Raw genomic sequence first — 24,087 nt, forward strand, 5'->3', positions numbered from 1 at the left:
GCTACACTAGCTTCTCTATCTTCTGTGACCTCTAACACTAGAATTGAAGCTTATGATTTAAGATTTACATATAATATGTCTTAAATTTCTTGAACTTTTGTCATGTATGCAATATTCTTAAGCTCTAATTAAAGACCATGATTTGATTGTCAGTGGGCATTGCCTTCTGCTTAGATAACCCTCTAAATTTTTGAATGGCATGTGATACGACCCTGATGTATGTTGGTTAATGCCTTGGGAACAGTGAGGGACATTCCTCCTTGTCATTTTTCACGTCCTTAATTGATCTGAAGAAATGTTTTCTATTTCATTCCCCCTAGTCATTTTAAGCCAATTTAGGTCTTGATTCACTAAAATATGATTCAGTCTGTCACTGGATCAAACATTTAGATGATAACCTATCTTTTTTTTTTTTTGAATCATGGTCACTTTTGGAAGATAATGCAGTTTCATTCAACTTCTAGGCCTACTACACCATGATTTGAAATATCTTAAAGTGAAAAGTGTATCATAGAGATCATTCATTTTACATTTGGAATCACACCAACAAGTTTTATACAAATTAGTGATGAGAGATGTAGATAAGATATAAATTTCCAGAACTAATAACTCTCTATTAAACTTTATTCTTATTTTTATTTTCTATCCATTTTAGCCTAAAAAATAAGAAAGTAAAAGATCAAGTTCATCCTTTTACTGATGAGTAAGTCAAAGATCATAATCAGTGGAGCAGAAATGCCCACTTCTGTCATTGCTTTTGATTAAGAAAATAATGATAGGAGTTTATTGTGTCATAGAACCACTCCATTTATCTGTAGAAATATGAGAAATTCATTTTGCATTTTCTATAAATTTTAAGGCATAAAATATGGATAACAAATTATAATTCCCTTAGAGTGTAATAATATAGTGGTGCTAACTGAAAAGGGAGCTTAAATTCAGTTCATTTATATGTAAACAAAATTAAAGGGAACCCACAATTTACTAGCCTCTGTATCAGCTGAAAACCCCCTTCTTTTGGGAGTTCTACCAGATCACTAACATTCTGTGGTCAACCTGCAAATCAGCACCTGGCTCCAACTCATACATTCTCACCCTCTATGACCTTGGATGAGCTGCATGCTCTCTTGAGTCTCAGATTCTCTATTTGTGAAATGAGGTGGTGGAATTGATTTGTTTCCTAACATGTTTTTGTTGTCATTGCTGATCCCTCTAAAAAGTTAATGAAAGCAGTGGAAAACACATGTACACATGGACACTAAAATTATACACAAACTGGGTTTGGAATTTAAGCTGCCTCAAAGCCAGTCCTTGAACCACAGACACAGAACCCATGGACCAGATGATTTTGAAAGGCCACTGTAACTCTAACATCCTATGACTCTCTGGCCATATTTTTATTTTAAATCAGCTTAAATAGTATAATGAGAGGAAAAAAAACAAAGTAAGAAACATATAATATTTACAAGCAGAAAGTTATTTCAGGTGCAACACATATCTGGATAAGAAGATCAGTTTTGATTGTGATGCTAGAATGTGGTAAAAATAATGAATTTAATATGCAGAAATAAATAAAATACATCAGCACTAACAATGCATTTTGACAATAGATTTTAAATGATAAATTGTTGTTTATTACAAGATGAATTAACTTATACATCTTCTAGAGGTACATGTTCTTTTCAGGTCATTCAAAAATTTCATATAGAAAAATATACTGATTCAGAGAACAATTAAAACACTATGACTTTCAAATTAATACAGAAGACACTATTAATTTGAAATACATATTTTGAAGATAATTTTTAAATAATTATCTTTTACATTTAACATGCACACTGTTAAAATCTTCAGTTGAAATTATTTCACAATTAATTTTGACCTAATCAATAAATGACTTCCATATTTCTGTTTAAAACATTTATCCTTGGGGTATAGTTTGAAACAATTTACTTATTATTTTGAACAGTTATAACAATAGGATTGTCTGAATATAGCTGAGAAGAAGTAAAATACAAATTAACATTTTGAATTTTAATGTTAAATTCAACTTTAAGAAATTATAATGGAAAACATGATTTGTTTTTTAGACCCAAGGTGTTATTAAAAGGAATAGGTAGATAGGAGATAGAAAGACAAAGGGAACATTGTTTTTACATATCAAACAAGAGCTGCTATTTCAAAGATAATTAAAATTTACTGAAAATAGAGTACAGAAAAAAAAAGTTTTAAAGCAGGTAAAGTACATTAGGTTTGAAAGTATCACAGATCAAACTATCAATATTTTAAAATTCATTAGTGTTGTATACTATAGCTATCCAATTTTATAAATGAGAGGGAAAAATCACTTTGGGGAATTCTTGTAAGAACCGTAAATTTCAGATTATTGATAGATGGAGATATATACAAAATAAAAAGAGTAAATGTTTCTTTCATTTTTCAGAAATGAAGTGGGAGTACTCAAGTTCAAATGGTATGAAGTTAAAGACAACCACCAAGAATTTATAGCATAAATTAAATAAAAATCCGTTAAAGGTTAGATTGAACTACTGTTATCCAGATTTCAATATATAAAGACAATTTAAGGAGTCTAAAATGAACTAAATAGTACTATAAGTTTCAAAATTTTTGAGATACCTATATATCAAGTGATCTCATTATTCAGATAAGGAAAATGAGGATCATATACATTACATAACTCGCACTGGCTCTATAAGAAGTATCAGTACAGTTTAGAACCCAAGTTTTTTCATTCAAACTTCCAAACTTTTTTGCCTATATTTTAGCCTGCATTGATAACTTCTGTTCTCTTTTGTAAAAGGGATTTAGCTACATCTTTCTCTAGAGTACTGTGTACATGAGTTGCACTCATGCATACATGCATGCAAAGTTAAGAATAGATATTTTGTATCCCAGAATAATTTCAATGTAAATTTAGAGAATATTTGAGATTGTGGTAAATTAAAGAACTATCACTCCATATGATATATGTCACTTAATTCTATGCAAGAATGTTTTTAAAAATATGAAGATGGTGTACAGCAGAGTAGCCTCTGAGTTGTTCAGCATTTTCCTAGTTTTTGGAAGCAATGTTTTGTAGCTCCACAGCCGAAGTGAAATAATCTACCAGACGAGAACCTTAGATAGCTAAATCAGATAATTTAGGAACAAACAATAACCTCTTCCTGTCCCCAGATCACCTCTACTTGGGCCGGTTTCCTCACTGCAAAAATATATTTGTTGTTCAGAAAACACTCTAGTAACTAAGCTACTTGTAGAGATGATTTTTTAAGTATACATGAGCTTTAACCATGAAACGATTTCATTTTCATTACATGTGATTTAGAATGAAGGCCTCTTAATAGTTATGAACGTGATTCTCTTTTTGGAAGGAGGAAAAATGCACAGGATGTGCAAACAACCGTTTTAGACATCGTACTTTTTTCAAAAAGTGGCCCCCTCTGCAATTTCCCATCACAGGGCATGGTCTACATGGACAGAAAGCTGTCGAGCTGCACAGAGAGCGAGCAGGCTGAGGGGCCACGGAGGACTCGGTCCCATGTTTCAGATGGGCTTCCACACAAACTGCCTTCTCTCCTGTGCTTCTTTGCCAGATCAGCATTCTGATTTGCAGAGGGAGGGTTTTTCATAATTTATGGCTTTTCAGCAAGTAAGGAGCTATATCAGTAAGTTTACTACGTTTTGGTTATTCAAAAATCATACTTGTTTGGTCACTAAGATTAATGCATTAATGTTCACTACCTGCATTGTAGAATATAAACTGTAACTAGTCAGGATTTTTAGCATGTACTTAACCAACTTCCTAGAAAAAATATGTCCGTATAGTGTTTTATAGTGTACAAAGGAATTTTACAGGCACTATCTCATTTAAAATTAAAAGCTCTTCATTGCAATATTCTTTGCTAGATAGGCGAAGACATTGAGACTTGGAGGATTAAAGACATTAGTAAGATCACAAAGCATTATTTCAGAGAACTGATAAACATCTTTTAAAACTAAGTGGAGTATTGCTGTTTGTTTTCCTACATGTATTTGTGTATTATTAACAATTATTTTAAATTGGTGCTTATGCTATATCTGCTTATGAGATGTACAGGTACACTTGTTCTGGTCCACTAGCTACCTCCATTCTTACCTGTACACCTTAACCTTTTATCAAACAGGTCTTTAAAAAAATTTTTTTTTAAAAATTCTTAGTGGTAATCATTCTTTAGCAAATAAACAAAAATACTTCCACCAAAATCCAGAAATTTGACCAAGCTAAAATGTAAATACTTTGACTAAACTAATGTGAATAACACATAGAAGTTCTCCCCTCAGCTTAAATTTTGTTGCATAATTTAAAGATTTTTTCCCTTAGTTATTCTATATTTTCTCACATTTTGTGTGAATTTAGATAATTAATATGTTTCTCTTATTATGCATAATTTCAATAATTTAAATGTCAATTAGAAACGAATTACTGTGATAATTTATAAATTATAAAAAATTTTTACAAAAATCTAACAATCTTTTGACATTGATCCAAGTTCTTAAAATTATTCTTTCCTTTGATAAATTATTCATGACTCTGAAATGCTTTAGCAAGAACGGTGCATCTTTGAATCTTTGTCATCATTAGGAAATGTATAAGATTTTTGAAGACTGAAATAAACTGACAAGTAAAAACCATCCCTCTATTCTGTATCATCTAGGTTGGTCTGATTTAAATCTCATTTAAAGGAAAGAATTCCATTGTGCAGTTCTGTTAAAATCATTTTAATAAATGAGGAATTAATTTCAAAATTTAAACATGAATTCTATGAATAATTTTATATTTACATTTTTTTTTCTCTTTGTCTAGCACATGGCCCAACTTTAGTATTTTTGAACAGAAATACTTTGTGTCTGTAACTGTCTTACTTTTAAATGAGGATTAGATGGTTATTTATCTTAACCTTCTGATACATAGGGATTAAAACATAAATATAAATATATTTGAAATAGGATAGGCACTAAGGCATTGACTTTATCAGAACCATTCAGTAAATATAATAGTGGAAATACTGAGAATGTGAATTTATCCTCAAATTTCCAACCATTACAGAACACTCCTCGCCAAGGCACTTGGAGCCACCCTGAGGCTACAAGTCAGAGAAACTTTTTCAACAATTATTTATCTATCATACTTTACATATTTCACCTTGAGTAGGACTTTTAGGTGTATTTTCTTTAAGATGTGTATATATATCAAAAGGCACTATTCTGGTAATTTTTGTAGGTCTACAAGCTATCAGTCAACTATTTAATTCAAAGTGATTTCTCTATCAAAAAAAGACCCGTTTTCACACCTGCACAGACCATGTCAATTACTTGCAAAAAAAAGTTCTCTCTCTCTCTCTCTCTCTCTCTCTCTATATATATATATATATATCTCCAGTAATAAATCTGACTCAAATCTTTTGTCATAAATTTAGTAGAATAGTGGTTGAATTTCTTTTTATATTTGATGAATTTCTTTTTTTCTTCTTTTTTTCTTTTTTTTTTTTTTGTCTTTTTGCCTTTTCTAGGGCCGCTCCCATGGCATATGGAGGTTCCCAGGCTAGGAGTCTAATCAGAGCTGTAGCCGCCGGCCTATGCCAGAGCAGCAGTGTGGGATCTGAGCCGCCGTGTCTGTGACCTACACCACAGCTCATGGCAACGCTGGATCCTTAACCCACTGAGCAAGGCCAGGGATCGAACCCACAACCTCATGGTTCCTAGTTGGATTCGTTAACCACTGAGCCACAACGGGAACTCCGATACATTTGATGAATACCTTAGTAGAGACTGTATTAGGAAATTGGTGCTACTTACATGTTGGTTTCCCTAGAAAAGTGGCTTAATTGATTCCCCCACCCAGAAGCTTTTTATTTTGTCGTAATTTTATTAAGAATTTCAAAACCAATTCACATTGATGAGGCTTAAACATACAGCACATATATTAATAAGGATTATTTTAAGTTTCTTCATTTATCAAATACAAACTATTATGAAGATTTAATATGTATGCCAGGTGAATTAATTTAGTTTGGATAAATGTAACAGAATCTCCTTTTCTTTTTGGAAAAGCAGTAGTGCAAGAAATTGTTTTTCAAATTTAATGAACTACTCTGAACCTCTATTTTCTCTTCTGTAAAATGGAACTCATAGTACTTAACTGGCAAAGATTACTGTAAGAACTAGAGGTAATATATGTAAAGCTCCTCCCTAGTACAAGGCCTGGTGCATACCAGCTACTCAAATAAGTAACAGCTAGAAAAACAGTAGTATTTATTGAATGCATATTATTTGCTGATCTAAAATACATAGGAATTGGTATCAACACAAATTAAAAGATATAGAAGCAGTTGTGATTCTATGAATGAAAAATGAATATATATACTCACACCATATTTCATTGATGCTAGGGAGATTTTTTTGATCTTATGAGGAGCTGTCAAGGGAAGGTTTTTATGCAACTGTGTATGACTTCGAGTTGGCTGATGGCCTTATAAGAGACCATGAATTATAAGATGTATCCTGGTTTCACAGATCTTAAAATGAGAAAAATCAATGAAAACAAATGATAGTTGGCTTCCACCACAGGAAAAAAAAAATACACCAGGCAGGTCAAGAAATATACTACCCACCTTATTGCATACAATGGTTAAAAAATGGTTAATGTTGGGTTTTATTTTATTCTCCTTTCAACATATTTCATTCACAAATCTGACTCGTTTTATTTGAAAAAAAAGTAATGTTTAAAATTTCCCGGGGAGTTCCTATCATGGCTCAGTGGTAAGGAACCCAACTAAGATCCATGAGGGTGTGGGCTCTATCCTGGCCTCACTCAGTGGGTTGGGGATTCAGCGTTGCCATGAGCTGTGGTGTAGGTCAAGATGCGGCTTGGATTTTGCATTGCTGTAGCTGTGGTGTAGACTGGCATCTACAGCTCAAATTCGACCCCTAGCCCGGGTACTTCCATATGTCACAAGTGTGGCCCTAAAAAAGCAAAAATAAATAAATAAAAATTCCGATGTTCTTCATGTGACAGAACAAGAACAACACAAAACAGTATTTCTCAAATTAAGGATCTTACTTTTTGGTTCCATAGTAATATTTGAGTTGTAAACAATATTGAAGCCCTTTAAGCCAACAGAATAAAATTTTAGATTTATAATTTAAAGTTAAATTTATTTCATAGTTTTCCAATATTATTGTTTTATTATATACATGTAATAAATTCAGAACTTTTTTCCCCTACATACTGGGGGAAATTATTTATTTGGGAGAGGGAGAGAGGTTGTTGGTTTAGTTTTACAAAAATAATATAGAGTTGCATAGTCTAATCAGCCTTATATGGAAATTGTCTCAGGCATAGGAATTGAAGAATTATGGCTACTTAAATTGATAATTTTATTGACCTATATCTGATCATTTTTCACTTGTAACAGTCCATCCTTATTCTCATTTGCTGAAAAAATTTACTTTGATGAGTACCATGCTACTAAATTTCACATGACCTAAAAAATTAAAAATTACTGTTGCTAATGAGTTTGTTAAGATAAAAATCTAAATAGCCTCTGTACACTTAATCATCTGTATATTAAAGACAAAGCTACTTAAGTTGGACAAAACACCTAGACAGTGTGTACTATTCCAGGCAGTTCTCTGAGAACTTCATTTATACTAACTCATTTAATCCTCATACCATCTATGAGAGAGGTACTATTATTGTGCTCATTATACAATAAAGAAAGGGAGGCAGAGATGAAGCAGTAAGCAAATGGTACAACCTGGAATCAGTCTGAGATAGTCTGGCTCCAGAACATGTGCTCTTTAATCTGCTTCTCATATCACAGCATAATTATGGGCAACTGATTTAATTTAGAATGAAAATAGTTTGCTTTTCAGAGTTGTTTAAATTTATTAATTCCAAACCGCTCACAAATAACTGGTGACAGATCTTTGCATTTTATGAAGTTAAAGTATGCTATTTCTTTGAATTAGATTGAAGATGAAATTTGACCTCATCTGACAAGGTAATATAATATTCTACCATTTAAATAAAAGGTTGCTTTTAAAAAGTAGGTTGAGTGATATATATACTCTTTGGCTTATTATAGTGACTTTGACACCAGATAATAGAGTTCCACATGCATTTACACTCAGAGCTATTTACCATGTTTTCTCTCTATGCATTAAATAATTAATTTAAATGTAAACTATAAAAATTCTATCAACTACCAAAAACATATATTTACAAAAATATAGCATATTGTTTTATAGACAAATATGAAGTTTCTCTGTATCATTTAAGTTTGTAAATCTGACTATGGGGACATGTTTAATTGAAAAGCTGAAAATATAGTGTTAAAAGAGAATAAATGAAAATTTTTTATGTTTTAGGAATGTGTTCATGGATAAATAATTCAATAAAACATTCTGGTATCTCCAGTGTACTCCAAATGTTAGTGACTGAATAAGGAAGACATATATTGTTGTTTGAAACAATATCTGGCATTTTATCACCTGAAACTTAAAAGCAAGAAATCTGTTCTACTCTTTGTGTCTCCAAAGACTAAGTATGGTTCCTTATATACTCTAGGCACTTATTTACTAAAGGAGCATATTTGCTTATTTTCAGTATTACACTAAATTATATTCATCGTAACTAAACCAATGTACAGTAATAGTCTGAAATACTTTGTTAACAATTAATTGCACTCTCAGTTCCCATTGTGGCTCAGCAGTTAATGAACCTGACTAGTAACCGTGAGGTGGCGGGTTTGATCCCTGGCCTCGCTCAGTGGGTTAAGGATCTGGCATTGCTGTGAGCTGTGGCGTAGGTCATAGATGCAGCTCGGATCTGGCGTTGCTGTGGCCGTGGCGTAGGCTGGCAGCTACAGCTCCGATTGGACCCCTAGCCTGGAAACTTCCATATGCCATATGCCATGGGTGCGGCCCTAAAAAGCAAAAAAAAAAAAAAAGGAAACAATTACACTCTCACTTTAATGTTAAGTGGATTAAATTCCAAATAAAAATTGATGTTATTTGCATAATAAATATCAAACCTTTTACTTTACCAATTTGAGTAACCAAAACACTGAATTATTGAATCTTATTAGATAACAGTTGAGTGTATTTTGTTTTCACAAACAATTAGTTGGATTCAATTTAATTGTCTGAGAATTAGTCCTTGCTTTGTTAAAATGTACACACAGTCAAGGATATTGTCTATGTGATGCCAAAACACCAATGTTAAAACCTCACCATATGCAACATTCACTATTATACAAACTGAAAAGTTGATTATAAATTTATTTATTTATTTATTTGTCTTTTATCTTTTGAGGGCTGCACCATGGCATATGGAGGTTCCCAGGCTAGGGGTTTAATCAGAGCTGTAGCTGCTGGCCTACGCCACAGCCACAGCAACGCCAGATCCGAGCCGCATCTGTGACCTACACCATGGCTCAGGGCAACACCGGATCCTTAACCCACTGTGAGAGGGCAGGGATCGAACCCGCAACCTCATGGTTCCTAGTCGGATTCGTTTCCACTGCTCCATGACGGGAACTCCTGATTATAAATTTAAAGTGACAGGTAAAGAAGAATGTACGGATGATTCTTATGCACCTTATGTATAATTGTATTGAGGATTTTGGTGCCAAATTCATTAATAAAGACATATATAGAAAGGTTTATTTTTTGTTATCACACAGAGTAATAATAAGAATAATCAGAATTAGTGGGAAATTGTTTTTAAGAAAACGTATTATTTGAAGATGATTCATTTCAAACCACCAGGCAGTTTAATGTCAGATACCTGTTAAGTGGAGCAGGCTGACTCAGTCTTTGCATGTGCATCACAAATTATTTTCTCTGAAGTCTATCTTTAGTTTTTTTTTAAAAAAAGATGGAATTTTGAACATTCAATTGAAAACAAGTATATAATGATGATGTTTGGTACCCACTACCACCTAAGTTTTACAGTTTTGCATTTGTTACCCAGCCATTATCAGGGAACCAGTGCCAGGCATTCTTGGAGAGTCTCACCTCTGAAAAAACCTCAGACAAATTTCAAATGCACTTTCAAATACTCTCTTCTTTGCTTAAATATGAGGAGCTAGATGGGTGAAACTAAATTCAAGAATTATATAGAAGCTGAAAAGCTTTTAAAATATTGTGTCTGGTGTATTAGCTTGGCACCCTACTATTTACTGAAAATAGAGTGAATATTTGGGAACCAAAAGGGGTGTGGGTCTTGAGAAAGGAAGACAATGATTCTTCCATCTCTTGTGAAATATTACACCAGTTTTACTAACAAGGAATAGAGAGGATAACTGGATATTTAATCAACTTCAACCTAACAAAATGTAAAAACCTACTATGTGCAAAGAAGTCTACTGAATATTTCAGATAGAGTACAAAGCATTAGATTTAAGTATGTGATGATGTTGTTATGGGTCCACTATCCCCTAATTTTGACAGCTATGCATTTGTCACCAGCCATTACCAGAACTGTTAGGCAAACACAGAGGGAGGGAGAGTCTCAGCCTCTTGATAGAAAACCTCCTATGAATTCCTCAAGTATATGTTAATCTTTGTGTTTTTCTTCCTGACACCAGACCCTCTTCCTAGATAGAAGCAGCCATATTTCTCCAAGAAGAATTCAGATTGTTACAGCAAGCATGCTTAAAGGAAGTTGATGCTCAGCTTCTGACTCCACAACTGGTCTTTGAAACGGGGCTTTCTCAAGAGAAAAAAATGGCCTTCTAGGTCTCAAAGATATTCCCCAAAGGTGGATTCAAGGAGTTGACTCAGTGTAAGTGAAGATAATTTTCCACTCACTTCCTTTGATTCAGAAGAAGGAAACAGAAGATGGCCAGTTAACAGTGTCCCAGTTTTGAAGGAGGTGGGATGGGCAACAGAATATTCAGACAAGTAGGGAGAAGTCCAAGAAAATTGTGGCTTTTGTGCATGGCTGTAAAGTCTACAAGCATCTCATAGAAGCTTGGATTCAGCCTGGTGCCAGCTGAGTGGGGGCTAAGCAGGCAGTGGTGAGCCAGGCCCTCCTCAAGGGGTGAAGTGACAACACACAGAGGTCACACTGGAAAAGCAGCTGAGCCTAAGAGGGATATGCTAAGCCAGCAAGGAATGGAAATCAGACAAGTTACAGAGCCCTGCAATACTGGAGAAGAGAGAACAGATGAAGTTATGAGCCACTGACTTAAACATAAGGTAATAACAATGTGTTTTCATGACTTGGCATGGCAAGGGACTGGGCGAGATTAGTGACGACCAGGAGAAAGAAGACCCTTTTCCATTGCCACTGCCTGCATATAATAAGTATCTTCTTCCTCTTAGCTGTTATCGGTTAGTGCACATGAAAGGGAAGAACAGTCCTTGATGGAACTTGAATAAAGCAATTTTTAAAAAAGCTCTTTGAAACTAAAATGATGGACAAATTATTCTCATCTGCCATTTTTGCTCCCCATTCTGTCACTCACCAGCCCTCCTTCCTCAACTCTCTATACTCTGTGAACATGTCATAAAGTTTTGTGAAGAAGACTCATGAAGAAGTCAAGACTCCTTACAGGGAACTAAGCATTTTTTTTTTTTTTTTGGTGAGTGTACCAGTTTGTATTATACTGGATAATGGCATCTGAAGAAAGATCTACACAAAGGATGTGTTTATTTTTTATTAGTTGAATACAGCTTAGTCTCCCTTTATTTCTCATTTGCTGATTCTTAAGCTGTTCTAGTCTTCTTACCTTTGTGTAAAAACCAGGATATTGAAATTTAATAGACACGGAAAGGTGGGCATATTGGTAGACGGGTAGAGACTGTTTGGATAGATAGGATTCTAGAACTTGGTAAACTAAGTTTCTTAGTTCTTATTGTCTTTCTTGATGAAAAATTTGAAATTGCAATACAGCAGCAGAATAAATAGGCATCTGACCTTGTGTTTGACAATTTATATAGCATATTTCATGTTTCTATAAGTTCTGTTAATACTTCGAAGTTTTGTTTTTTTTAAACCTCTGGAAAACAAGGGAGGAGGTTATGATCACTTCCAACTCTTAATGTTTATGACTATCATTCCCACCAGAATACTGCAACTTTCTAAAAAAAATGTTCTCTCTGCCTCCAGGATAAGTCATCTCCAATTCTATTCTCAATACTGCAGTGAGGCTGAATTTTCTTTTATACCAATCTGAATTATGCTGCTGTCCTGCTTATAAAAAAAGTAAAGACTACACAATTTAACATGATATGCACTTAATAATCTGGACCTTGTCTTCTTCTTCAGCCTCATCATCAGCCCCCACCCCACACTCTCTCTCATAATCAGGTCTGTGCATATGCTGTAACCTCCTGTTTGGAATATTCTTCATTCCTGTGGCATTTTCTGATTGTGCATGCTCAGCTAATTCCTAAACCACTTTTAGATCATGGTTTAGACCTTTTTCCAAGAAACTTTGCCCACTCCTAAATTCAAGCTAAGTATCCTTCTGAGGTGCTCCCATGGCTCCCTGTACATCCTCGACCATGACATTCAACATGCAATATTGTAACTATTTGCTTTGTCTCTAGTCTCCATCCAATTGTAAACTCAGAGAAAGCAGGTACTCAATCTGCTTATCTTCACAATCTGGCAGAATAACAGGTATATGATACAACAATGCTTTATAACTAGTTGTTGAAAGATAAAAAGACTCCTAAAAAAGATAAATAAAAAATAACTCCTAAAGTAAGACTTTTCAACTTTGCAAAAACCCCACTTTTTTTGTTGTTGTTGTTTTTGTTTTTTTGTATTTCAGGGCTTTTTTTTCCTTCTATTAACATAGATAATTGAGAGTCGGCTACTTTACATTGATGTAAATTATTAGCGAAAAGTTTGTGGTTTCAGAGTTGAAATGGATAATTTGGTCCTAAACTTTTCTCTCCCTCCCTCCTTCCCCTGCACCAGTCTTCCCTCTCTTTTTTCCCTCCCTGCTTTTTAAAGTGTTAAGACACTTAATTGATTGATAGCGAAACAGACACTTAGAGATTGCTTGATTATTTTTTTTTTCTAAACTATGTAGCATCAATCTTAGAAACTGGAGACCTTTCTTAAAAAGCAAAAGCAAGTTTCTGGGCATATTTATGTTTTATATGCATAGATAGTGAGTGATTTTCTTCTCTAACATTTACCATTGTTATCATTGTAGATAATCACCCATGTTGTTTTGTAACATCAGCATGATTATTTGCTCAATAATCAAGGGAAAAATACTTAAGTTACTCCTTAGAGGAGTTTTCCATTTCACTTTTGTGAGTTATATTTACTCCTTACAAAATATGAACAGCTTTTACATTTTTCCTCTGTTTTTTTCCCCTTAAATTTCATTGAAAAGCTTTTTTTGAAAAATCTTTGCTCTGATTTTCTTGTGAATATTCGTATGTCAGAAAAAGTTAAAATGCATGTACTACTCAGGTCATAAGAAGATACTTTCTTGGTTAAAGGGATGAATTCTAAAAAGCTGCCATGTGGAAATCTCTTTCTACTCCCAGTTACAGCAAATATAGGACCTACCATTTAAAGTCAATTCTAAGTAGTATTTTTACCCCATGGAGAACAAGCAGAGCTGCATATCTGTTTTGACAGGAATACAATATGATTGCACTGGCTCTCCAAAAAAATGTTTAGTGTTTCTCATGAATTTTAAAGCCTTTAGAGAAAACTATGATAGCTATCCATTGACTATTTTGCTACTATATATTAAAGAAAAGCCAATTTTTAATTTACCAGTTAAAGCTGCATAAAACCCATCACATCAGCATGGACATAACTGTTATGCTGCTCAGCAACTCTAATTCATGTTTTTGAATAGCATAACATGAAGAAAACAAAACAACTATTTCTAAATAGGAATACAGTTTGGTGGTGAATTTTAAAACATAAGTTTTCTGAGGGAGGGGGTTAGTAAAAGTTTAATGGCAAAAAGTTATAAGCCACTGCTGAATATAAATAATTCATAAAACAAAACTCCTCATAAGTTGGTACATTTCATAGAAAAATGTGATGTTAAACTTTATATATATTTGACAAGAGCAAATTATGTAAGTAGGTTTCATCTAGAATAAGTAATGTTCGGTAAATTGGATATATCAGGATTTGATGTATTAAGAGCAGTTTTCAAAGATGATAGAAGCTACAGTGTATGCCTTAACAACTCTTTACAATGCCATTTAAATATTTTGTTCTTATATATCCAAATGTTGACCATGATATTGATGTCACATGGCAGAGTTAATAATTTAACTTTCTTTAAAACAGTGGACAGGGTTAAGCTTTCTCAGCTGCTTAATTCACATTTCTCTAAAAGTCCTTTGTCAGTTAAAGCTTTCAACCAGCTAAAAGTAATGCTTTCCCCATCTCTGTGAGTGGAAAGAAAGCAAACATGCATGTTTAACAGTAAGGTCAGCATGACATAAAGCAACAAGAGCCAGTAAATTGAAAATGAGGCTGACATTCTGGGACTAATCCAGCAGCCATGCAGCACTTTTCCAAACTCCACAGCTGCATGAGGCTGTGAACCAGCCTGGGCGCAGCCTACAGGCATGAGCCCCAAGCGCTGCCTGCCTTGGAATGTGATGAACTCCTAGAAGAGAAGCAGATCCCTTCCTGTTTCCCTTTGCTTTGGCTATAGGATATTTAGATAATGTACCTGTTAAATCACTGTTACTATGAACTACTGTTATTTAACTTAACACCAATGTCTCCCTCTCCTCAATTCTCAGATCTTCTCTAATGACAGGGAGAACAAATTATTAAAACTACTCTTGGCTTCTTTTCCTCAATTTTTTAAGGTCCCACTGTTTCAGGCCTTCCTCTAAGAGGTATGGGTTTTATTGGCCCTGGGTAACTAGTGGTCTGTAGGGCATTTTCCTGAGCTTAAATAGGGAGGTGATCCAAGCTGAATGCAATTATCTATGCCCAGTTCTTATTTTTGATTCATGTTATGGATGTAGACCAATCCAGGTTGGTTTGGATTCCATAATATGAAGTGAGTAGTCATTTCTTTTACTGCTTTTTATTCAGTTTTTGGGTTTGATCAGGACCAGGGAGTATGGAATATGGTACATTAATAGGTCATGGATGCTAGGTGGAGATAGAGACTATCTTTTCCAACAAACTTTGAGTATGGAAGATACAGGGAATTGAGAGAAATCAAGTGATTTTTCTCTTCATTAAAATCATGACTTAATCTAGTGTGGGTAAGCAGTTTAGGACCTGGCAAATTTATGAGATTATCTGGCTATGTATTTCCTGTAAAATTTAAGACGTGGAAATTCCCCATATCTAATGGGTATTTAAAAGGCATGCTTTGAGGAAAAGAAAGTTATGCCCTTCCTTGGGTTATCTGCCAGTCCATTTAACTTTATCACTGGACACATGGTTGTTAAGTTCTTGAATACAAAAATGAGATATCTTTAATTCGAAAAAAGAACTTTTTTTTTGAGTTTTGTGTGTTTATATACAATGCTTTGTAGATTGTAAAGATATTTAAAAGGTTTCATATTCAATCCTGAAATCTGGTGTGTAAAAAGTAAGTGTACATGAGAGAAAATGCTCAGATATTCACAGCAAAAACTCTAGAAATTTAATAACTATCTCTCCAAAGAAATGCAAGATCAAGGCAGACATGAAGATTTCTTCTGGGCATTTTGTATCATAGCCTTAGAGATAGGAATGTTATTTAGGGGGCTGATGACTTCATTATGATTTCTAGACCCACTGTTCCATTTTGCGGAATTATTACCACAGTAAAAATAATCTGAGCATGTAGTATATAGCATATATTTTTGGAACAGCTGTGTTTTAGACAAGTTCTCTATATTTTAAAAAATATAGAAATATTTTTTTTAAAAAGTCAAAATCAGTACCATTATTTTGAATATTTTAATGAAAGTGTGATAGGTTCTTTAGATTTTTGACAAAGCAGGCCTCAAACTCGAAAAACTGTATTTTTTTTCAGGGGAAGAAATTAAGTGAATACTTTGAGCTCTAATTTCAAATCAAATCAAATATTCATATGTACATAGAAATAGCAATAAAGCAACTGCATTTTCTAGATTCTGAACACCTGTATACGTTCTCATTTTCATTTCTATTAATCAGAAAACCATTGGTATAGGCAGACTTAATCAGAAAGGTTGATGTCTTGTTCAAGCTCATCCAGTAAATAGCAGAGCGGTAGAGCAGAGGTCTGGCTCAGCTCTCTGCACAGTACTCATAGTCAAATATATCACCGTAGCTATGGACAATTTAAAAGTTATAGGTTGACATGCTATGGCTATTCGAAAGGCATTGTTTTCATAAAAAACTTATTGCCTACCATATTTGCATATCATCTGTGTTGCAACAAATTATTTTAATGTTAAATGTGAAAAATAATAGTACTGCCTAATTTAAAAGTGCCATGTGTTTTTGTTTTTGTTTTTTCTTTCGGCATGCCCGTGGCATGCAGAAGTTCCCAGGCCAGGAACCATACATATGCCATAGCAGTGACCCAAGCTGCTTCAGTGACCACAATGGATCTTTAACATGCTGCACTCCATAGAATTCCAGCCATTTTTTTTGAAAATAAAAACACAACTGTTATATACTAATTGATATTGGAGGATTAACTGCTTCTTAAATCTTTTTAAGGGAAATATTTTTATTAAGTCAATAATCTATTTTAGTAACCTTAACGTATTTTCTGATATATAAACATATCTTATGATTTAATTGCACTTTAGAGCCACCACAAAGAACATGACCTGTAAAATTAAGATAAAGGTTATGGTGATTACGTAGGAATGGAGACATTAATAGGCAGGGATTTGTGGAGGAAAAGATTTAGAGGCCAAATAACTTCCACTTGGTGATGTCATGTTCTTTTCCAAAACCTTTTGTTTTCCCCCATTTTTTAAACCTTAGCCTGAAATATTTAACCCTAGTATTTAGACATTTGCATATTCTCGTGCTAATAGCAGGTATTTAATAAATATTTACTGAATGAAATCAGAGAGGATAAAAATTTGTATCCTGAGGTTTATAATCCAAAGCAATTTAGGGCTACTTAAATATAAGAAACAGTTGTGTTTGTGGAATGTTTCTTAGGGAAGGAAATAATACTCAGTTCAGTTTTAACATTTAAAACAGGGAGGATAAAGTAGGTTCTTAATAAACAAAAAATGTACTTATATTCTCCCATGTTTTGGTCAGTACATGGAGAGATTTTATAAAATAGGATGAAAAGGTGGAAAATTTAAGGAGGTGAAGATATGGACCATAGGAAGAGGAAGTGATAAAGTCATGCATACAGAGACATGTCCGGATATAACAAAAGAAAGACAGAGCTCAAACCCAGAGAATAAGTCTTTCAACTCCCAGTCGAGTAACATTATTGTACTACTCCAAAGTGGCTCTCAGGCTAGTAATAGAGTAAGAATTATAGAATAATGCACTATTGTAATTTAGATGTGCACAGAATACTCGGGGAACCTCGAGGAAAAAGGTCAATGTCTGGAAGATTAATGGAAGACAGGAAAGAAGTAACATTTAGCTGAGTCTTGAAGACTGATATAGGGCTGGTATCAAAGGGGGAAATTCAGGCAGATTTAGGCAGAAGACTGATAGTGAAAAGATTTGTGTGGCCGGAATATAAGATGAACGTATGACAGTGAAGGATAAAGAGAGTAAAGCTAAAGGACTTGATGCTTGAACACCATTTCAGAGTAACTACTATGTGCCTGCATTAATAAGAGAAGACCAATTAAAATATAATCTCTGAGGAATGAGCCCAGGTTAAGGTATTTTTCAAAGCTCCCCTGGAGACTGTCATGTGCAGCTACAGTTGAGAAACACTGCAATAGGACTGGAAGTCAGTGAATATTTGCAAGTGAGGAAATGGCAAAATTAGATCCTTTTAAGGAAAATAACTTTGGCCTGGAGAACGCAGAGAGAACAAGTCTGTGTGTTTACCACTTTGAAGGACTAAATAGCAGTCAGCATTCTATTATAATACATATATATTCACAGAAAAAGACACAGATACACATATTAAGGAAGAGACCATTAATAATAAACTAATACTAAGAGTATTTGGAGTACATGGGTTAAACTCTTGTAGAATGTTATACTCAAGCATCAAAAATTTGCATATTACTTATTATATTTACCACATAGACCTAAAGAACCAAGCTAAGGGTCCCGGCTGAAGCTTGTTTTAATCCCTAATTCAAATGCCTTATGAAGATTCACTACTTATAGATGCTCTATAGCTAATTCATTTTGTAAATCAAAGAAATTACTGGTAAGAAGCAGTTATGGTAACACTATCATGCCAATGTTTTGATTAGATGAAATCACTTTTACCCTGTTTTGGGGGTCACATTACTATTTATTAAGATTATGCTATGTTATTGGCCCTTGGTAAACTGCAAGTATTTATCAGTTGAAGGGAATGGGTAATTAAAAATGCATTAAGAAATCAGAGACTTTAGTAAATGTTATCTATATTGTTTTCAAAGTTACTTTAATTGTCTCATTAACAACTGTTAATCTGCATAAGGTGGTATGTTTTATTTGTAAGGTAATGTCCAATTTTAAAGAAATTTCAAAAAGAATTAGGTCTACAGTTTCTCTGAGCTGTTAAAAATTATACATATATAAGTATGTGAGTGTGTAAATTGTATAAATTATTTTATCTAGGAAAAAAGTGATTGAGTTTGACTGAATTTTACCAGTGTCTCTTCCTGTTTTGTGTGTATGCGTGTGTGTGTATTTTTAAACCTCCTTCCCTCCCTCTCTGACTTCCTTTCTTTTTTGATTTGAGAAGTAAGAAGCTCTAACTAAAAGGAACATTCCACAGAAAAGTGAGTATATTATTACAGCAGTGTTAAAGGTGAGGAAATTGAGACTCTAAGGATAACTGACTTTCACACACCCTAGACGTAAGGAGTGGAGTTAGGACACAGACTCACTGAGTTCCTATTTCGATTCAGAATACCTTATTAGAGGACAATTCTCAAAAAAAAAAAAAAAGTTAGTGAAAACCTACAAAACCCATAATTTTCTTGTCATAATGCTATGGCTCTACTTAATAACTTCCCTAGAGATTTGTGTTTCCAATCTGGGAAACAGTCTTAACATATAAGCTGGTTTTCCTAGTTTGAGGAGTATCATCTAATTAAAGAATTGTTAACTCTTTTTCTGTATATATATATTTTTTGCATTAAAAACCCTTTGGAAAAACTGATTAAGATTATAAATATCCTTCTCACAAAAGATGTATGTACACTCATATAGACAAGTTTTGCATACCATTTTAAAGTTTCAGTTTTGTAAATATAATCAGGGAGACAAAGGGAGCTACATAGAAGGAACATATATAATAGCTTTTTATTTTTATGTGTAAGATTTTTTTCCTCTAAAGTAGAGGATCTGTTAGCTGTGAAAGTTAAAAATCTCACCTAAATGGTATGAAATGATATGGATAGGATTAACTTTAACAATCAACTTAGTACTTTTTCAATCGTGTAAACTCTTAAAGAAAATATGGGTACGCAAAAACACTAAAAATTCAAATAATGCTTTATAAAGCAAATCCAATTCACCCTCACATTTTTTCCTCTGAAATTTACACAGTACAATATGTTATAAATGTAGGGCTTTGAGAACATTATAAAAACTCAAGACCTCATAATCCTGACAAAAACGAAAACAGACATACCACAAAGTTTAATTTTTTAAAGATAAAAATGGCATTCACTTTTTATGAAAGAGAAGAGGTTTCACCATCCCTGCCAAGATCTTGGGTAATTGTGCAGCAATAACCTCAGACATCATTTCTGGAAATTCAACACTCAGTGCCCGGGACTGGATAAATGTATTCAAGCAGTACAGATGAAGTTGTTTGACAAGCTGTTGGTTTAACAGATGGATAAGAAACATGTAAGAAAAATAAGAAATTCATATACTATTCCAACATAACAGCTGACTTTCCTTTTTTCTCTTTTTTTTCTTGTCCAGCCATAGCAACGCAGGATCGGAGCCGCGTCTGTGACCTACACCACAGCTCACGGCAGTCCCAGATCCTTAACCCACTGAGCAAGGCCAGGGATCGAACCTGTGTCCTCATGGATGCTAGTCAGATTCGTTAAGCACTGAGCCTTGACGAGAACTTCAGCAGCTGATATTTCTAATCATAGAAATACTTTAGATGTCTTTTTTTCTTACCAAAATGAAAACAACTCCCTCCACTTTCTACATACTCAGGATGAAACATTCTAATATACAGAAAGATTTAAAGAAATGAATGTAATTTGTAACCCCACAGGATAACCAGTGTGAACACTTTGGTACATTTCAAGTTTTTTTTCTCTTTTATATATACTCAGGCATATACATAATACTCACACATGCATATACATTTCCAAAAATGCAATTATTCTATAGTCTATTTAATCAGGTTTTTTCACATAACAGTAATCAGACTCTTCTATTTCAGTGCAAACAACCCAATGTAACTCATTTTAATACAATTTTAATTTTGATACCCCACATAAAAAATAGTAATTTTAAACCAAATAATTTTGCAAGACTTATAGCAATAAAAAAGAGAGTGCAACAACACACATATAACTGCTTTCAATTTCTTTAGCCTGTGTCACTTCATATTTATCTCTATTTCTAAGAGATCTTGTTTTCCAAATTTTTGGACTGTTTATATTAAATGAAGATTTAACTCTTGTACTATACATGTGCCTCCTCAACTACATACACTTTCTCTTCTCCCTACTCTCCATGTAGTTACATTTCAATTTTTGTGTGTGTGTGTGTTTTTGGGGCCACACCTACAGCATATGGCACCCACAGCCTATGGAGGTTCCCAGGCTAGGGATCGAATCAGAACTGTAGCTGCTGGCCTATGTTACAACCACAGCAACACGGGATCCAAGCTGTGTCTGCAACCTATACCACAGCTCACAGCAATGCCAGATCCTTAATCCTTAACCCATTGAGCAGGGGCAGGGATAGAACCCAGGTCCTCAGGGTTACTAGTCAGGTTTATTTCCACTGAGCCACAAAAGGAACTCCCTACATTTCCTTTCTTATGTGACTTAATTTTTTGTAGTGCTAATCACCTGGTGTTTCTGTCCCCTTTGTTTTCTCTATATTTATGACAAAGCCACAGTTAAATTCTCTGACAGAGTCGTAAAAACTCACTTCAGTACGTCCATACATACTCTTGGTTCCATATTTTTTCCTCGGTACTGGTACCCTGAAACCCTATGCACTACTACTCTAGTCTAGATTAAGCATAAATTAAGGTGCTAGGACATGCTCTGCGTCTCTCCTGGGTTGAATCTTGTACTTTGGCTTGCCCCAGTATTTCGTGTAAGAAATCCCATAGATGTCCTTGAGGAATTTTGTATTTAAGGTGAGCTCTAAGAGACCTTGCATGTCCGAAAATACTTTTATTATGTTATCATATTTGTTGGATGGTGTGGCCGTCATTAGATTCTTTGGGTAGTTTCCTTTCCTTCAAATTTCTGAAGGTATTGCTCCATTGTTTTCTGGGTTCCAGTGCTGCTGTTGAGAAGTCCAATGTCATTCTGAATCCTGATGATTTGATGTGACCTGTTTCTTTGCTCATAGGTATATTTTAATGATACTCTTTCTTTTAATTCCTGGTTTGCTAAAGTCTTACAATAATGTGCCTTGGTTCAATTGTGTTGTGCCTGTACACTGGGCACATTCAGAAACTTGTATCCTTCAGTTCCAACCACTTTTATGATTTCTTACATAATTTTCTCTCCTTGATTTTCTCTGCTCTTTCTGGAAATTACTATTAATTGGAGAATGAAACCCTATGGATTAATCTCCTGAATTTGCTATTTTTCTATTTTTTTCATATCATTTTTTGCTATTTTTTTCTGAGTTTTCCTGAGATTTATATTGAATTTTAAATTTCTGCTATTCTTTGATTATCTGAAAGTATTTTCTTGCTAAACTTCCCTTTTAAAATGTCTTCTATTCTTGTTTCATGGATGCAACATCATTATTATTTCTCTGAATATCTTAATTTTTGTTTAAGCTTTCTTCTTTTCTCTGTACTTGTATTTTTTCCTTCAAGGCACTTTTTTTCTCTTTATTTTGCTTTCTGCCTTACATTTTAGAGGCTTTATCTAAATGGCTAATAATCCTTGGCTATCTGTTAATATTCAGAAGTGAAGCCTCAAATTTGACCTGGTGAGTAGACAGCTTTTTTAATGCCTTGACTGTTATTTTAGTTTGGTTTCTGAACATGGTAGTGATAAAAGCTTATATACAATATGGTCTTGACTAACCCCATATATCTTATTATTCCAGTTTTTGGTGCTAGGCATTTCTAAGGTTTGTTTTTCCCTGTTGTATAAGCAATGCTGCATATATATTTTTAAATACTTGCCTAAATTTTTTATTTAAGATGAATCCTTAAAAGTGGGAATTTTAAAAGCATGCACTTTTTAACTTCTGCTAAACACTGCCAGGTTGTCCACTAGCGTTGTTATTGACTTATAACTCCATCAAAAATGGTATGCGTGTCTTATACATGAAACAAGTTTTTTCTAACTTAAGACAAAAACATTATAGGACATATTCAGGAAAATGTATCACCACTCCTATAACTCATTAAATTACTCTCAGATTATACAAATACTAGTAAAAGGATATTTGTGTGGTCCACATTGAAAATGAAAAAAAGCACAATGTAAATTCTGAGCAGTGTGATGCAAGTACTATCTTACAATGTAAGTACAAATAGAAATTTGAAGAAACCACATGAAGTAAAATCTATATTTCACATTTAAAAAGATGTACTTCAGAAAATAATCATTGATACTCTAGGAACAAAATACTTACATCATGCAAGTTATCAAGAAGTTTTGTAAGCTGGTAGAAACGCTGTGAGCTAGGGACGACTCCCTTTTGTCTCAAACCAATTGCCTTGATGAGCTCTCTAATGTAGCTTGATCTCATCTCTTCAAACTGGTTTTGACTTCTTAGTCCTTCCAAAGGAACTGTATGAAGATAATTCCAAGTCGCAGTTATGTATAAAAAGATGACACTAGCAGCTTATAAATTTTTGAGCTGTATAATGATTTCTTTTGATATGCAACTCTAGTACAAACATCTTAAATAGGAAAGAATGACATTGATAGTTTTAGGACATGTAAGCTTCTAGTTCTTTTGAACAATATGATAAGAAGAACTAAGTAAGTTTAAAGACCATTTCAGCTTACCTATGTTAGAACTGTGTCAGTGTATATGACTTAGCATTTGCTCAAGAGATCACCTGACATTACGTTCTTGTCTCAAATACTTGGTTTGATTTAATTTAAAACTACATATATGCTAGGTCTTTTTTCTTTCCTTGTTTTTAACAAATACTTGGATGTCTCTGTAAACTTTTGACTTTCTATAAATCTGAAGTATTTCTCAATATTATTCGTGGAAAATTTATCTTTTTGTTGTAATTTCAATATTGCTTCATTAAATTTCCTAACTCCTTCCTTCTGACTTGAGAGAAAGCCATTGGTATTTGAATTTTCTCTAAATTCAGTCACTTGATTATACTTTATTTATTTATTTATATTTGTAGTTCTAACAGTTTTTGTTATCTTTTTTTTTTTGGTATACAGCAGGACTATATTCAAATAATACCCTCATTTTTTTCCTTTTCAATAGTTGTAGCTCTTCTTCTGCTTCATGATTCAGTGACTGCTTAAGACTTCCAGAACAATATTAAATAATAATAGTGATGGCAAATGTCCCTATTTTGTTGCAGATTTTACTGAGAATGCTTCTTATTCTCATTATGATGTTAACTGGTAATTTACAAATTTATCTCTGAAATCTTATGTAGCTTACATTTTATATAACTTACATATTTATTTGAAGTCTTATATAATTTATATATTTATCTCTGCAATTTCATACATTCAAATCCTAGGCACAACTTCTTATTCTTATGGCTAGTT

At 33.7% G+C, this 24,087-nt stretch overlaps 1 protein-coding gene across 3 annotated transcripts in view; it reads right to left on the minus strand.

Moving 5' to 3' along the window:
• Nucleotides 1-19,760: 19,760 nt before the first annotated feature.
• Nucleotides 19,761-24,087, minus strand: part of PGR (progesterone receptor) — an 86,193-nt gene continuing 81,866 nt past the window's right edge. For 2 of the 3 annotated variants that reach the window (XM_047752681.1, XM_047752683.1), the window contains exons 7-8: nt 22,970-23,127; nt 19,761-19,984 (exon numbers count right to left, since the gene is read on the minus strand). In XM_047752681.1, the coding sequence (XP_047608637.1) occupies nt 19,829-19,984; nt 22,970-23,127 (314 nt within the window). In that variant the 3' untranslated portion in view covers nt 19,761-19,828. Of the gene's footprint in view, nt 19,985-22,969; nt 23,128-24,087 lie in introns of those variants that run through there. The other variant, XM_047752682.1, reaches the window with a different exon arrangement.

Source organism: Phacochoerus africanus, chromosome 11, assembly GCF_016906955.1.
Source record: "Phacochoerus africanus isolate WHEZ1 chromosome 11, ROS_Pafr_v1, whole genome shotgun sequence".
Taxonomy (NCBI): Eukaryota; Metazoa; Chordata; class Mammalia; order Artiodactyla; family Suidae; genus Phacochoerus; species Phacochoerus africanus.